The sequence below is a fragment of the Schistocerca cancellata genome, chromosome 4 (assembly GCF_023864275.1).
Source record: "Schistocerca cancellata isolate TAMUIC-IGC-003103 chromosome 4, iqSchCanc2.1, whole genome shotgun sequence".
Lineage (NCBI taxonomy): Eukaryota > Metazoa > Arthropoda > Insecta > Orthoptera > Acrididae > Schistocerca > Schistocerca cancellata.
The window spans coordinates 452,620,520-452,638,018 of NC_064629.1; the positions used below are offsets into that span (position 1 = coordinate 452,620,520).

Here is a 17,499-nt window from a genome sequence, read left to right on the forward strand (position 1 = left end):
TATCAGAAATTTCACACTTGAAAGTCCCCTCGCATTGCGGTGTAAGATAATACTTTAATTATTACAGTTTACACCATATGATGGAACTTTAAGTGTTCCGAAATCAGTTGTGTATACAATAAAATATTGTTGGTTAAGCGAGTGTTGTGCGGTTTCTCCATTTTACAAACTGGACTTACACAGTTGAGACTGCCCCAGAAGAAGAACTTTTTATTAAACTACAACCGAAGACTACATTTTGTTGCCCAAAGCTTGTGCTGATACGTTAATTTTCGGCACTCAACGTTTAGCAGACATTACAAATTGGTTTTTCATTTCAAAATCAGTGATTCGCTGCCATATGTCAAAGGCATAGGAAAATGCTGGTTTAGATATGGATACAGTACAGAGGAGCATTTGCAAGTCATTAACGAAATTATACAATACAACAGTTACTACGAATTATCACTATGACGGAGTGTTAGTTTATCGGAAAGCTTTTGACTCAGTTTCAAAAAAGACTCCACTGCCATTCCCGAGGAACGAGGCATTGATTCATACCATGTTGGTACATCGAAAAACTTGTGCGTCAACGTTACAGCTTCCTCAGTACTTCAACGGGATAGTAATAAATTCGAAATCAAGGCGGTGGCCAGGAAGATTCTACATAGATGAGCCGAAACGTTATGACCACCTACTTAATAACGTGTTGGACCACCTTTGGAACAGCCCATCAGCTTCATCATTTACTAGATATTCGTTTTCAGTCGCCGGGACTTAATAATCTGCCTTTTCTGAAAGGCGCTAATATCAACTGATTTGCCATTTTCAGCCCGCAACGTCTCTACGAAGAGCACTCATTCGTCTCTCCTCTCTGTATATACTTTTCTTATCGTGTCACGTGCACGTGTTGGAAGCAGATGGCACTCAGTCTGATGTGGATAGTGGTCATAGTGATTTAGCTCATCAGTGCAAACGCCCAAAAAAACCGCAGCAGTTCCAAAGAACGTTTTCAGATCCTTAAACTGGAAAAATCAAGAAGAAATTCGTGTAACTTAACGTACACTGATGAGCCAAAACATTATGGCCACCTGCGTAAATAGCTTGTTTTTCCGTCTTTGAAACGAAATACATAAATGATTCTGTGTATCAGGGATCCGACAGTTTGTTTCTAGATTTGTGAAGGTATGTGACATTGGATTTCTACGGACAGGTCACGTAATTTTTCGTAAATAATGGGCCGCTGATATGCGTACGCTGCGACCCCGGTGGGTTCCATAGGATGTACATTAGATGAGTTTGGTGGCCGAGACATCGGCGCCAGTTCACTATAATGCTCCTCAAACCACTGTAGCACGGTTCTGGCTGCGAGACACGGACAGTTATACTGCTGAAAGATGACATCGCTGTCGGAGAAGGCATCAAGCATGAAAGGATGCAGGTGGTTCGCTGTTGTCAGTGTAATCGAAGACACGATTACAACCACAGGTTACAGGCAGGAACAGGAAAATGTATCCCACAGCATAGTACTGCTACCACTAGCCTGCATCCGTGGCGCGCTGCACTTTTAGAGCCACCGTTTACCTCGATTAAGGTGTTTCAGAAGATGACCGTCGGCCTAGTGTAGCAAAAACGTGATTCATCCGAAGAGCCGACACGTTTCCACTGATCGATGATCGAATCCCGATGGTCCCGTGCCCACTGCGATCGTAATTGACGCTGTCGTTGGCTCAACATGTGAACACGTGGAGGTGGTCTGCTGCGGAGCTCTTTCTTCAACAATGTACAATGAGCGGTGTGCTCCGAAAAACTTGTGAATGCACCAGCATTGTGCTCTTTCGGCAGAGACGCCACAGATTACCATCTATGCTACTTCACAGAGCAGACAAGCCTCCGAACCTCACGTTCTGTGAAGAGTAATGGACGTCGAACCATTTAGCGCCTAGTAGAAGTTTCACTGTCCTTCTACCTCTTTTCGTAGATAATCAGGACAGTAGCACGTTAACATTCCATCAGCTTCACTGTTTTCGAGATACTTGTTCACGGGCTCATTATAATAATAATCTGCCCTTTGTCAAAGTCGTTCACCTCAACGGACGTCCCCAATTTCAGACCAGGTCTTCGCTAGGGTGCTCCTCCCTGTCTGCAACGCTTATATACTTTGGTTACCGCAGCACGTACTCGCAACTCCAGCAGGCGACGTCCAACGTCGCGGTGAGCAGTGGTCGTAATGTTTTGGCTGATCCGTGTATCTGAACCACTTTTATCTTACTAGTGACACTGACCTTTTAGCCTCAAGTGCTTATGAGCTTCAGCAAACTAGTGGAAGAACATAATAGAGAAAGTTTGAAATTAGGCATGAAAGTCAATATCAGTAACCAAAAATAATGTGTAACCAACATGTCCGGAAGAAAATAGTACAAATTAACAATGAAGTCATAGAAATTTTGAATGAGTTGGTCTATTTAGGGCATATGAAGACAATGGCTAAATTAGCAGGAAATGAAACGAAAAGAAGAGTAAAAAGTTTATCAGTGTACATCATTAGCTTTGAATTGTGGCAGTGAGACAAGGACTTTTAATAGTAACTGAGGAAAATGAAGATTTCTGACGAGCAATGAAAAGATGCGTGTTGGGATAAATAAACGAGTGGATAAGAGAAGTAACTGGCGTGAAATACACAATTATGAATTTAATAAATAGAAAAAAGAATTGGTGGGGGTGGGGGGTGGGAAGATGTGGAATTCGCAGAATTATCTTGAAGCTGCACAGAAGATGTCCACGTATTACGTAATGGAGCATGACACAAGGCAGCCAGGTTCAAATGATTAAAAAGAAATTAGCTGGTAAGAAAATGATTCCTTCTCATGTTATAAAATCATATTTCAGCTGCTTGATGAACTACCTATGTTTTCAACAATGGTCACTGCTAGTGTGAAATTTGAAAATTAAGTAACGAAGAGGCAAACTTTGAATCGCTCCAAATGAAAAATGGGAGTCGCTAACAATTTACATTTGTAACTTTTAGGTAACTGACTGATTTGTTGCTTACAAACTGGGTCAGTAAAATATCCACTTAAATTATTTTTAATTCTTATGCTGAAAAACTGTGTTTGTACTTATCCTACTAATTGAAGGAAGCCTACAGACAGGACACTGTGTTCGAGATGGTACTAGTAGAGCGCTATCTTTCATGAATACATAACGTACACTTTCTAGTTACTATTAAAATGTCAAATATCAAGATGGATCAAGTACATTTTTCCACCATGTTACAGTTCGCAGAATTATCTTTGTCGTCGCTAATTTATTGACAACAGTATTCCGTAGTGTAGAACGTGTCACTTCGTATAAATTCTTCACTACAGTTGATTTGAGTAGATATTTCGGAGGAATGTCCTTTCCCAATAAGGTGCAAATCTGGTACCTAATTAAAAAACTTCAGAAAGGTTAAGTTTTTCATTGCTATACCGACAGACTTGTATGGTGTGTAGGCTGTACATGGTGAACTAAATATTATCTCCGATATATGTAGTAGAACTTGGATCGCTTTTCACTTCCGCACGTAGAAATGGGGAAACCATATCAACAATGTTTAATCTACATACGTAGATACTAACATACACATTAGTGTGCGTTATAATGCTCACCATAAGGATGGAACACACGTTTGTTGGAAAATTTTGAGAAGCGATGCTCAACGAAAACGTTTTGAAACCAACGCAAAATATACAAAATAAGTTTTCACACCCTCACGATCTGCATAGGCTTTTTTTTTTAACGGGAAGCCACTTTCTTAACATTCTTTTGACTTCAGAAAATAGTTACGTACCGCAGCGTGTGTAACGGAGTTAAAAGCCAACCAGCGATCACAGAGCAGTTCATTAGGGCTTCATGAGTTCGCGTCGTGAACGGGACAAAGCAGTTTGTGTACGGGGTCTATATAATGAAACTTTCGCTACTTGAAAGGGCCCCGTGAAAAACGAGTGATCGTAGGATAATGAAACTTTGTGGAAATATCTGTGAGGACATGCGGAAGAGGAATAACGAATAAACCACTGGACGACACGCATTTTAATTTCCATATCAGAGGGTAACGTCTTTCAATTGTTCACCATGTTTGCGTTATAGGTTACAAACGTTTCGCAGTATGGCGACCATCTGCATCCACGACAGACTGGTACCGCACTGGAGAGGCCATTTCACAATTATTAGCAGCACTTTTTGAATGGAGGACCACGAAATTTTCAGCTGTCGTGTCAGCTCGTGCACTGCTTGAAAATCGCCCACTGCGTCCAGCATTCTCAGCCATGGCAACAGCAACTTTTTCAATGATTTGTGGCGCTCTTAACCATCGACCTCTCCCAGGAGCAGATCCCAATTCGCCAGTTAATTCGAACTTCCGAATCACGTTCTTCAATAACACTGCGTCGATTCTCGCGAAGAGCAACAGCACTATTGCTGTGTTTTGATAAAACAGTTTTACGAGTAAGACCCTGCTCTGCTTGTCCACACCCATGTTGACTGTCTGCAACTGTAAAGCACACTGATGCTTTTGTTTCAGTCCTACGTCGCCTTACGACTTCCGGTGCCTAACGCTAAGTCATGACACTACCACTACTAATAACGCAAATTCTGCAGCTCACAGTCTGATCATCATTCCTATAAAGTTGGGTACGAATGTGGTTAACAGCTTTCAGTCTGCACCGGCTCAAGTAGCGAAAGTTTAATTATAACCATCGTCTACACAGTTCATCCTGTCAATATACTACAAATTATCGTAGATACCCCAAAGACAATGTAATACAAAGACGTGCTGTCTTTCTTCAGGAAATTAGGAGAGCTCTTTCGACCTAAACCGTACAAAGCCGTCTTCAAATGCTCAATGTGGAGTCAAGGCGTCCGTTATGAACAACAATACAAACACGCAGCATCATAGTGCGTGAAGGAATTTGGGTAAGGAATCACCTGGAGTGGAAGCTGCAGGAATAGCGACAGGTTCTCTTCAGTTGCCAGCGCAGTATTTATCTGACAGCTGAGATTGTCGTGAAAGAGTGCGGAGGCGGCCATATATCAGTCATGTCTCAGGTATGCAGTCACACATGTTCAGCAGGAAGGGGGCCGAGTCATGTTTGGGCCGATACCAGTTAACGGATGTCAGACGCCTTTCTCACTATCGAGAATAATTTGAGGGCTGCGCAATATCAGGGCAACTACCGTCACGACCATTTCGGCGATGGGTTCGTTTTTCTAGACGATATTGTTCCAGCACACAACGCCCAGCTTGTGAAATCCTTCCCACTGGAGACGGAAATCAAATGAATAGAAATGTTTTGCATCTGCTGACATTAATCCGATTTCCCATGTATGGGACAGTTGGAAGTTGCAGTGCATTTTTGCAAATCCCTACTCACACACCAGCCCATCGTCGAAGTGTGCGTTAGGGTAGAACAACAGTCCTTCGAAAACCTTGTCGACAGCATGCCAAGGAAGTTCCTAGCATCATGCAGTGGTCGAGGTGAAACAACACGGCTACGCGGAAGCCGATTTTAATTTTACAGATATGCAGACATACGCACTGTAGAACAGTATACGTTTATTTTAGTCATTTTTAAATTTTTGTCTCATAGTAAGAATACTTTGTTAGGTTCATAATACTTATTGTACCATTACCTGCTCCAACTGAAGCTAAACCCACTCACTTTCGTATATATATACGAAAAGGAAGAGAGGAACATCAGAGTTTAACGTCAGCGCGGTCATTATGAGTAGGAATGGAGGGAAAATTTGGATTTAAAGTCAGGTCGACATTGAGGTCCTAAGAGACTGGGCACAATCTCGTAACATTTCAAGAATGGAGAAATAAATCGGTCGTCCCCTTTTAAATGTACTATTTTGGCATGTGCCTGGGGAAATTTAGGGAAATCACTGAAAACTTAAATCTGGGTGGTCGGACGCGGATTTGAACCGTCGCCCTCCGGAATGTAAGTCCACTATGGCAACCAGTGCACCACTTCGCTCGTTGCGGTCGCTGCAGACAAAGCACAAGTTCAGATTATGAAACGATAGGGAAGGGAATCGGCACTGCTCTTTTCAATTGAACCATTCTTGGGGTTGCCTGGAACGATTTAGGGAAATTACCGAAAACTTCAGTGTAGGTATCCTGACGGACAATTGAACCGTGGCTGTGCAGAAGGTGAAAAACATTTGTTGTTTATTTTATACCACTGCACATTTGCCGTTTCGGAGTGTAGAAATTATTTGATAAGAAAAGGATTTGTCTAAGATTTTTCAAGTAAAGTTACAAAATCTGACGTGGGGAAGCGGTGAAATTATGTCTAAGTGACTGTGATTGCAGCAGTAAAAGTAAATTAATTTGATAGAAAGAACATTTCTTGAAATGCTTCAGCCTCTGTAATATGTTGTAGAACATATTGGCTGTAAGACGCAAGGTTTCGTGACTCTAATGTGGATCCAGCTATGTAGTCACCCTGTACCTGAAACTGCCTTATAATTTGGAGATTACTGACGTCATAGTAAGACTAGTTGTACAGTAGATTACAGTAGATTCATAGCTAATTCGCTAGACCAGTTCTGGAAATATACTCAAAGAAATTATATTTTTTTCGAGATTTCGTAGTTGAAGGGGCTGTCAAGGATATGGAATGAGGCATAGACGTTAAAAACATTATCATTTACAAATTGACACAATAAATGTCATAAAAACATAAATTTACGTGTATAATAATAATTCCTGGATTATTATTGCAAAGAGCCATAGAATGAATAGAAATTATGATGTCTGCGTGTACTGTTCGCATTATTGCCCTTAAGACGCGCAGAAATGAAATTAAACAGGACGAACATGCTGGTATAATGGACTCTTAATTAGTCCTGCTAAGAAACTCGTTGATAAAGTAGAGTAAATAGCAACCCTCGATTGTAGTGTGATCGTAAGGAAATTCATTAGCTGCTACATTGTATAACAAAAATTCTTGATTCATTCTTCTCGTTTTCAATCCGTTTTAATAACAAGCCATCATAATTTTCGTGAAGAAACATGTGAGACCCAAATTTGATTTTTCTATCATCGATAGTAGTGTTTCGTCTGTGGTTATCTACATGGTATTGCAAAATCATTAATCGGTTAAGTCTGAGCATTAATCGTCGTGTAATTCTGACCGTATGATAGAGGATTTCTCTTTCAATAATGGAAGAGATTTGTGTATGATCTGGAATGAGCGGTCCGTGTATAGCAGCGGCCAAGTAGAGTACAGATGGCAGCACTGGCGTAAATAGTTGGCTGCCCTGTTATTGCGTGCGCTTGACGAGGAGCTGCGTCCACATTGTACTGCTGGCTTTCGCAGGAGGATGTCGGCATCGCAGACAAGGGTCGAAGCAGAGCCGCAGGCAGGCGGCAGCAGCAGCGGTGTGGGCGCTGCGGAGCTGCAGGAGCGTCCGACAGCTGTGCCCTCAGCTGGACAACCAACTCCTCAAAGTCAAGAGCGCCGCGTTCGCTGCCTGCAGTGCCACGAGTTGGTGGTGGAACAACAGCGATTCTTCGTCGACCAGTTCTACATTGACTGGTGGAATGTTATCTGCAGTATCGAACGTAGTGGTGAGTAACCGCCAATGCCATTATGAGAAAAAGATTTGATGTCTCAAATGCCGTGTTTTTGCTGTCCAGATTGCTAATTTTCTTCCTTTCAACCGTGTTAATGGTTTTCTAACATATGTATCTCTTTTCTGCAAATTGCATTTGAAAGTAGTGCAGTTGTAGAAACAGTCACCAATTTAAAGGGAAGAAACTAGAATAAGTTGGAAAAAGCAAGGTGTAATGTAAGTAACTTCAGTAATTTTTCTCAAAGAATAGTTTCATTGCTTAGAACGAAATACTTACGGGAAAACCAATTTTTTAAATTGTTTAGATTATCCTCATTTGATGTCGTAAGATGTCAATACTATTTTTAAGTACACCATTTCGTTTTTTCTTCTTGACTTTTTATAAAACTTCTGTGAAATCAACAAAGCTTGTGTATGGCAAGCGGTAGACAACTTTCCGATACTCGCATACTGTTTCTGGTTATATTTTTATTATATTGTTTAGGACTTATATTCCATCGAACTAGATTTCCTGTTGAAGCGCGGTTCTTTTGCATTTATTGATGCTTTATGGACAAGTATTGTCATATAGAAAAAATGCGTTTCTTCCTGATTCCTGTATTTTTTCCGAAGTTTGCTGTAACACAGAAACGAATTGCTTGTTACATTTTTCACAAATAGCAATTATGATGTAAAAAACTACATTATCATTTGAATTTTACCTGTGGCTTAGGCGTCCTACCCCAGCTTGTGGCGCAACAAGACACGGGACTGGCATCGGTGCGGAGAGTGGTTCAGATCCATATCGCGCCATCCAGAATTCTTTCCCGTAGTTTTCCTAAATCACTTAGGGGAAACGCCAGAATGGTCCCTTTGAGAGTGAAACAGCAGACTCCTTTCCCCTAACTGAGGTTATGCTGCGTACCCAATGACGTCGACGGGACGTGAAGCCATGTCTTCACTCCGTTTTAGTCGCCTTCTTAAATACTGTCATAGCTCTGATTACTGTACTTTAAAAACCAAGAAGACGCTACGAATCCGTGAAAAACTGAATGAACTATATTAATGCGAAATGACTGGCCTGTTTACTGCGAAACGGAGTTAGGATTGTTAGTTAGTTTCACCCTTACGGCTTTGTCAAATGTTTACGCCGTACGGCAGTAAGAAGCCGTGATGTGTAACTTTACAGTATCTGGTAGACACAATGTTTCTACCTTAATAGCATTGACGCATTGTCTACAGTAGCCCTTGGAAACAATTCTGCACCACGCACCTCTGTCCTTTCTGTTTTATCTTATCTATTTTACAGCGTGGCACTTTTACCGAGGTATTTTAGTACCTGATTAAGCGTTACTAGATGCTGACGCAGCTGTGAGGCTTTATAGTAATGAGTCAGTTTTACGCATAGCCACCGCTGAAAGACTGAGCAGGACAAAGACTGTAAAACTCAAACCTGCGAATCCTAAATTATCTACAGCGAATGCGGGTAAATTGCTGATCATGTTTTTTTATTGATCCATAACATGATATACCTGTACTTCCTCAATTAGTTGGAAGGTCACCCGTTGTACCTAACCATCCTCTATCTTAAATTTCTTCGTTCAACCGATAACGGCTCATGCTCATGAAAGTAACGTTTTATACCCTGTCAGCATGATAAATCTCTAAGATGCTGATTTTCTAAAAGATCGTCACAAATAAAGTTTCTTCTAGTCATTATAAATGCATAACAAAGCTCATAGAAATTTGTATCATATCAATTCTGCGTTCTAATCTGCCTTTCCGCCAGACAGCATGCCGTTATATCTTTTGTTTCTATCTACATTTTTGGACACCTTTAGGTTTACAACGATATGTAGTTCACTGTTCTTACTACTTAACAAAGCACTACAATAGATGGCCATTCCATAATTGCCATGAATTTTGTGACGTTGTGGAGCGCTGGAGAGACACGTCTTGGAGATAATTTCCGTGCAACGTAATGAGGCGAAGTACTGGAAGCGTACAAGTAGCTTTTGATAAGTCGTTTACTAGTCGTTACCTTTTACTTAAACTAGTCGTGCGTGCCCAGACAGCTTTATTTTCATTTAGTTAGAGGACGAAGCTGACCTACGACAGAAGCATACATCACAGAAAGTATTGAAGTAACATTAGGATGTATCTGGCAGGTATAACTACAGAAAAAACAAAATTAGTACTTTGTTGTTGCCTACGTATATATACGAAACAGAGAAGTGGTTCATTACAGCACACAACTATTTGTGGCATATTTTCATCATAGATGGTGATGGTGTCTGTGTAGCATTTGTAGGTTTAAAAAAAAATTGAAAATGCTGACCAAAATACTATTTGAAATTGCGAAGTTATCAGAGATAAAATACAGGGAGTGAAAGGTTGTCCACAATTTGTACAGAAGTAGACTGAAGTTGAGTCTTCTGACTAAGAAGCAATTTGCAAAGACAATTAAAGCCTATGTAGAAGAAATAAAAAACTTCGTTTGCCGATGACTTTCTAATTCTGTCAGAGATGGTAAAGGACTAGGAATAATAGCTGAACATAATTGACGGTGTCTTAAAAAGAGATTACAAAAGGAACATCAACAATAGTAACACAGGGGCAAACTGTGTAGTCGAATTAAGTTGGGGCAACTGAGGGAATTATCTTTAAAAATAAAGCAGTAGGTAATTGAAGAATTTTGCTATGTGGGCAGCAAAATAACTCATAATGGCAAAAGTGTTGATATAAAATGTGAAACCAAAGTACCAAGAACGCCTTCCTGAAAAGGAAAACTTCTTAACATCTAATATAAAAGTGTTGCATAGTCTTAGAAGCATTTGTTTAGAGTGTAATGTCATACAGACGTGAAACGTTAATGGAAAAACAGTACAGACAACAAAAATAGCTTCCGAAATATGGTGGTCACAACACAACTGAGGATTAGAATGGAAGATCGGATAATCATCGTAACAGAGGTACTGAATTGAGAAGAAAGTAGTTTTACGGTAGAAACTGACTAAAAGAAGACACACATCCTGAAGCATGAAGGAACAGTTACTGTGGTGATGGAGGTAATTATGAGACGTAGGGATTTCAGGAGGAGGGGAAGTTTTGATTTCAGTAATGTGGTTCAAATATATAGAGGGTGCTTCCAGGAAATAACTGGTCCACAGCTTTACTTTCTCTTTATCTACTTATTGACGACTTTTAAAAGGCTGAAGGTGCCGTTATCAAGCTCTCATGCTCGATGAAGCCCGACACAAGCTGTCATCGTGTAAACCGTAGCCTGCCGGAGTGGCCGAGCGCTTCTAGGCGCTACAGTCTGGAACCGTGCGACCTCTACGGTCGCAGGTTCGAATCCTGCCTTGGGCATGTATGTGTGTGATGTCCTTCGGTTAGTTAGGTTTAAGTGGTTCTAAGCCTAGGGGACTGATGATCTCAGAAGTTAAGTTCCATAGCGCTCAGAGACATTTGAACCATTTTTGTTAACCGGAAGACACCAAAGTCAGATAACATTTAACACGTATCTCTACATCAATCAACGGCCAAATAAAAAATAACTCCGGCGGACGTGAGCACTTGACAATGAGACTTTGGTCTTGAAATTAGTTTTCACTATGATAGAAATAAAGTGTAGCTGTGGAACAGATATTACCTAAACTGAGTATCAGCTACTGATCCCCAACAACCTTCTCTGTGAAGGGGAAGCTTATGCTGTAGTGTACATTAGTTACACAGGTATGAATACTTGCAAAATACAGATTAGCGTGGAGAGCTGAATTTGTCTTAGGACTTCCGACTGTAACAACAAAATGCGTGGTAGCAGGATGCAAAACAATGCAATAAACAGAGGATGAGGTAGTGGCTTCCTGTGCCTGGTTATGCAGTATTTTTCAGTGGCGGCTAGCGCTTTTTGCTGAAAACTGTACATTTCACGAAAGTCGTTAACATAGCAAACGTGATGACGCTCTATTAATACTTCCCGGGAATGAATTATATGCAACAGGCATTTGTAGAAAATGCAGTGGAGTTTACGCTTTTACGAAAATTTGACATATTGAAACTATGTGTCGGCTCAAGACACGAAGGCCAAACCTTGCCATCCATGGACACTGGTCTTTCTTGCTGAGCTATCCATGCATGCCTCATTGTTTGCCTCCTGGCCTACATCTGCCTTCTGGAACATCAGGAAGTTTCGTCACTGGTGAACATTTGTGGCGCAGGAGAGCATAGAGGTAATACAGGTAGACCATACCCAGTAAGGCTGGTCATTAGAAGTGGCGTAATAATTCAGGCAATGAGCATTTCCTGCAAACGTTAAGAGTCCTGGTCATAGTTGGGATCTCTTCCGGCATGCCGCTTTATGGTTGAAATGGCTCTGAGCACTATGGGACTTAAATTCTGAGGTCATAAGTCCCCTAGAACTTAGAACTACTTAAACATAACTAACCTAAGGGCATCACACACATCCATGCCCGAGGCAGGATTCGTACCTGCGACCGTAGTGGTCGCGCGGTTCCATACTGTAGCTCCTAGAACAGCTCGGCCTCTCCGGCCGGCAAAGTCTCTTCATAGCGCTGCGCACTGATTGTCGTTACACACATGAGGAATTCGACGAACAGAGGGCCCCTGCAATCGGAGGACACCATAACCTTAACGGAACTTGTGTACAACTCTGAGTTTCCTTGAGCGGGGGTATGTATGTTTCCAGTTGGCTTTACCGTATGCCGTCGGGTGGTCGGTCGGAATGCTTTCGGAGGGAATCATCCTGTTGCACGACAAGGCCCACCCCTACACTGCGAAGCAGACGATGGCTGTGCTTCAGTGGTTTGGTTCGAAACACTGCAACATCGTCTGTACAGTCGGGATCGTTCACTGTTCGATCTTCACGTCTTCGGCGGCCTGAAGAAAGACATGCGTAGATAAGGTTGCAGTCGGACGAGGGAGTAAGAGTGGATGCGATTGAGGATCTGTCAGGAGCCGACCGCATTCTATGAAACAGGAAGAGATATTCAAATGGCTCTGAGCACTATGGGACTTAACATCTGTGGTCATCAGTCCCCTAGGACTTAGAACTACTTAAACCTAACTAACCTAAGGACATCACACACATCCATGCCCGAGGCAGGATTCGAACCTGCGACCGTAGCGGTCGCGCGGTTCCAGACTGTAGCGCCTTTAACCGCGTGGCCACCACGGCCGGCTCAGGAAGAGATAGTTTCGACTCCCAGTCGGATAAACGTCTTAATGCGTGTGGCGGTGATTACTTTTGAATGGACCCATTCCATGTTCACGTTGTGTTGAATGTTCGTTTTTCATTCGACTGCCCCTCATAGCTTTCTTTTCGGTCCACTCTCTATACGAAAACGTAAGCCGTTAACTGGTGAGAATGATCGCAGGGAGTTTTAAAACGAATGAACAATCTAATGAGTACAGAACTGAAGAAGTCGAAAGTAATGGATTAAAATAAAAGCTTAGCGATAATCGTAACTGCAACATAATGAAGGAACTCTCCTACCTTGGAAGCAAAAGAATGCATGATGGATGAAGTGAGAATGTGAAAGGTAAAGTATCACATACGGAGAAGAAATTCCTATGATGTCGGAAGGATGCTGAAAATCAGGTAAAGTGATAAGAAGTCATGAAGTTTTCTGCAGAACTGGCGAGGAGAAGATAGTGTTGCAAGCATTGTAAATAAGACAGGATGATAGGATTTGTGTTCAAACATCATGGAATAATTATAGTATTAGGGAGCTGCAAAGGGTTAAAATAGTAAGGAGGACAAAAATTTAAATATATTTAACAAATAATGGAAGTCGTTAACTGCAAGAGCTACTTTGAGCCGAAGAGGTTGACACACGAAAAAGAGTTCATGACGGGTCACATCGAAACAGTCAGAAGACTGATTAAAGGAAGGTAAAGCCAACTAATACCTTATTGGAAGGGAGAGGGGGCAAAATAAGATGACGCTTGCGTGGAAAAACGTCGTGGAAATGGCCTGATGGCAGCTTATGTATTATATTAATTAGTTACATGTTCCGTGGATCATTTTGCACGATGGATCATAATAATCTGTAACATGTCACTTTACATTTACATCGCATATTAATTTGTACATACGGTTACATTCTGAACATTTCCAAGTTCTTTTACAAGAAGAAAAAAAAGTGATATACAGATGTCAGTTAGTAATTCCTACCCACCACCTTTCACACATTTCAATAAAATAAATTCTTTTACAGAATAGGAGTTGTCAAGGAAAAACTTTCTTAGTTTGTTATCAAATTTCACTTTTCTGTCAGTCAGACATTTTATATAAGTTTTTGTTGCAGCATTGTGCACCCCTTTTTTATGCTAAAGACAACTTTAATGTGGAGTAGTGAATGCCATTTTTCGTTCTAGTATTGTAATTATGTACTCCATTGTTCCTTTTTGACTATAGTGGATTATTTATAACAAACTTTATTAGGGAATAAGTAAACTGGAGCAGTAGTCAGAACGCCCAACACCTTAAATAGAGGTCTTGCAGGATGATCGTGAATGAGCACCACATGTTATTCTTACAGAACGTTTTTACGCAATTGAGGATTTCTTTCTTAAAGAGAAGTTACCCAGAACATTTTCCCATATGACATTATTGAATGAAGATATGCAAAATGTCAACTTACTGATTTGTCTCTCCCCCCTCACATTAGCAGTGATTCTAAGCACAAATGCGGCTGAACTAAGTTGTTTTAAAAGTTCCAAAATATATTTTTTCAAATTTAAATTCTCGTCAATATGAACCCTAAGAATTTTGAAGTTTCCACCCTTTTTATTATTTCATCACCATATGTTACTTATCATTGGTGTGGTAGATGTGAAGAACTGAATATTTTTAGTGTCCTTAAAATTGAGGGTGAGCCCATTCACAGAAAACCTGTCAATGATAGTTCTGAGAAATTTTTCATTTCTTTTGTTTCTGTATGTATGCCGAGATTGATTGGAATACTAGGTTCAACTACAAAAAGAACTAATTGTGCTTGTTGTATACTAGAAATAAGATCTTTCACATATTTGAGGACCGGTAGTGGGCCTAAGATTGAACCTCAGGGAACTCCAAGCTTGGTTTTGGCCCAGTCACAATTACGTCCCTGGAGTGAATCGCTAAAATCCCTATGTACCACTTTCTACATTCTTTTGGGTCTATATTACGTTATCCGTTGGTTTTCTATACCAGAAATCCCATAAAACGTCAATTTCTGTAGGAGACTAATGTGATTCACACAGTGAGATGCCTTAGAGAGCTCGCAGGAAACATCCGCTGGAGCTGTCTTATTATTTAATACGTGTAAAATCTGGTGAGTGAATGTACAAATGGCACTGTCAGTAGAACAACCCCTCTGAAACCCGAAATGTGATTCGCTAAAGTTACTGTTGTTGATAAGGTGGGATACTATTCTACAGTACATGATCTCCTCAAATATTTTAGAGTATGATGTCAGCAATGAAACAGGTTGGTAGTTATTGACATCTCTTATTACCTTTCTTAAAGAGGCGTTTAACAATGGCATAGTTCAGTCTCAGAAAAAATGTCTTGAGTTAGTGATGAAATTCATATTTCAGGCGAGACTGGGCTTACTACATGGGAACAAATTTTTAGTAGTGCATTGGAAACGCTATCAAAATCAGATAAGCTTGTATTTTTTAGAGAATGAAGGACAAGCTGATGATAGTCATATGATTGAGTTTTACGAAAGTTAAATTTTCGGCATACTGCTGCAATTTTTCGCGTGAACTGTTTGTCCCTTCGCTTTTTACTATATTTAAGAAATGATTATTAAATGTATTTGCTATCTGTAGCTCATCATTTCTGATGACTTAGGAATGTAAACAGCAACAAAAAGTCAGTACACAACATAATCAAAGAAACGAGTAACGGAAGAGTAGAGAAAGGTAAAGAAATACTACAAATATTTCCTTCGCAGATTTCTGGGATTGCCCGCATCTCGTGGTCGTGCGGTAGCGTTCTCGCTTCCCACGCCCGGGTTCCCGGGTTCGATTCCCGGCGGGGTCAGGGATTTTCTCTGCCTCGTGATGGCTGGGTGTTGTGTGCTGTCCTTAGGTTAGTTAAGTTTAAGTAGTTCTAAGTTCTAGGGGACTTATGACCACAGCAGTTGAGTCCCATAGTGCTCAGAGCCATTTGAACCATTTTTGATTTCTGGGATACGTTGCTTCAAGAATGTAGCGAACAGTAATAGTTGGACCACATCTCTCCACTTCATTTGCGTTTGAAACGCTATTCCATTTGAAAAACGTCCTGTAGGAAATGTTTTCCATGTTTGTCTCTAACGGCCAAAAGGTTATTCGGAAGTAAGTTCATGTGATAATAAAAAAAAAGTGGAGTTCATGTGGCACGTTCCATGGCATTAGGTAGTAGCTCAGCAGTTCTTGTACAACACAGTGGTAGTTCTCTGGCCTGATTGCCTAAAATGTTCTTAGATACTTCTGAAAGACAGCTATGCCATTCCATCAACATCATTCAAGAAGTCGAGGAGATATTCATGTGACATTAACTCTCTAATTTGTGGTCCCAAAAATATTCCTTTCCGTTTTACGTCACTGATCCGTGGAAACATCTCTGCCAAGTAGGCGAATCAACTTGATGTTGCGTACATGATTTTCGCGAAGTTTTTTATAAGACACAGTTTAATGTGAATCGTTTATTGTGACAACTTTGCAAAGGGTGGTGCACTGTTGGCCGTAGTTGCCTCTTGCCCTGGTCACAAACAGACGCTCGGTGTCGGACGCTGCGGCGTCCTTGGGCCTGCGTCATAGCTAGACGTGTTTCGCACGGATGCTTAGTCCAGCCTGGTACAGAATGGATAGCTGCTACCGGCTGAGGGAGTGCACTCGATCCCACTCCATGCCCCTTCTTCCCTGGACCACCTCATCTCGTGTGGTGTAGGCGGCAGGTGTTGAATCCATTACTGCCGCTCTGGTCGCCGTCTTCCGTTCCATACTTCACCTGGTACTGCACTGAGGCTGGTAGTTCATCAGGTCTCCCGTCAGTAGTGGGTGGTATGACACAGCATGAAGTTCTTCAGTGGAGTTCATCTCTGCGGCACTCCACGGCTGGCTTGTACTGCGCTGGTTGATCTGAGACAAGACTTACTAAAGTAACATGGCTATGGAACGGAATGTGGTCGACACGGACTCCATCGTCCCATTGACGTGAACCGTTCTCCCCTACTTGGAGCTGGAGCTCCGGTATTTAAAGAGTTCTCCGTAGTTCTGTTACGTGCGGTTTACTAGCGATGACCGAATGTGACCTCATTATTTTGCTACCCTTGCTTTAATTCTCTCTTGGCAGCTAGTTAAATTGGTCTAAGAGCGTTTATCCTAAACGTGGCTATTGCGTCTTGCGGCATTCCACCGCGCGAACGAGCGTGCGTGTTATTTCACTTAGTCAGTGTCATTCTCTGTTTTCCCGCTGCGTGTGCTATCTCCCTCAAGTACTGCAGAGTTGCAGACTGTGCTGCCCGTCTGTCTTGCATCACCGTGCTTCCTGGTTCGCCGCTAATCGAGGCGTAACCAGCCGCCCTACGTAAAAGTGATTGAACTCCGTTAAAAATTTTAGAACTTGGAACCCGTATTACTCTGTGCCGTAACAGTATGAAACAACGATTTCTTACGAGGAAACAGACCAAAGCAACGTATTGGTCTTTGCCATGTGAAATTACATGCCACGCTGTACTATCTCTGTCACCACAATGCTGTCTCTTCCTCACACAGCTACTGCCAAGCAGATGTACACTCAGGGATTGCAGTACCTCACAGTCTCCTCTCACTGACTGAGAATCACTGTAGTTATGAAACTGAAGCCCAGTTTATGTCCAAGATGTGGCAGGAAAGTGGAGTACTTCATTTAGAGGAGGGTAC

General features: G+C 41.5%; 1 protein-coding gene across 1 annotated transcript in view; it reads left to right on the plus strand.

Annotated features, from left to right (window-relative positions):
* LOC126184910 (uncharacterized) overlaps positions 1–17,499 on the plus strand; it is a 703,300-nt gene that overhangs the window by 495,934 nt on the left and 189,867 nt on the right. Inside the window, exon 3 of the mRNA XM_049927572.1 lies at positions 7,347–7,597. Coding sequence (XP_049783529.1) covers positions 7,351–7,597 — 247 coding nt within the window. The 5' untranslated portion in view covers positions 7,347–7,350. The remainder of the gene's footprint in view (positions 1–7,346; positions 7,598–17,499) is intronic.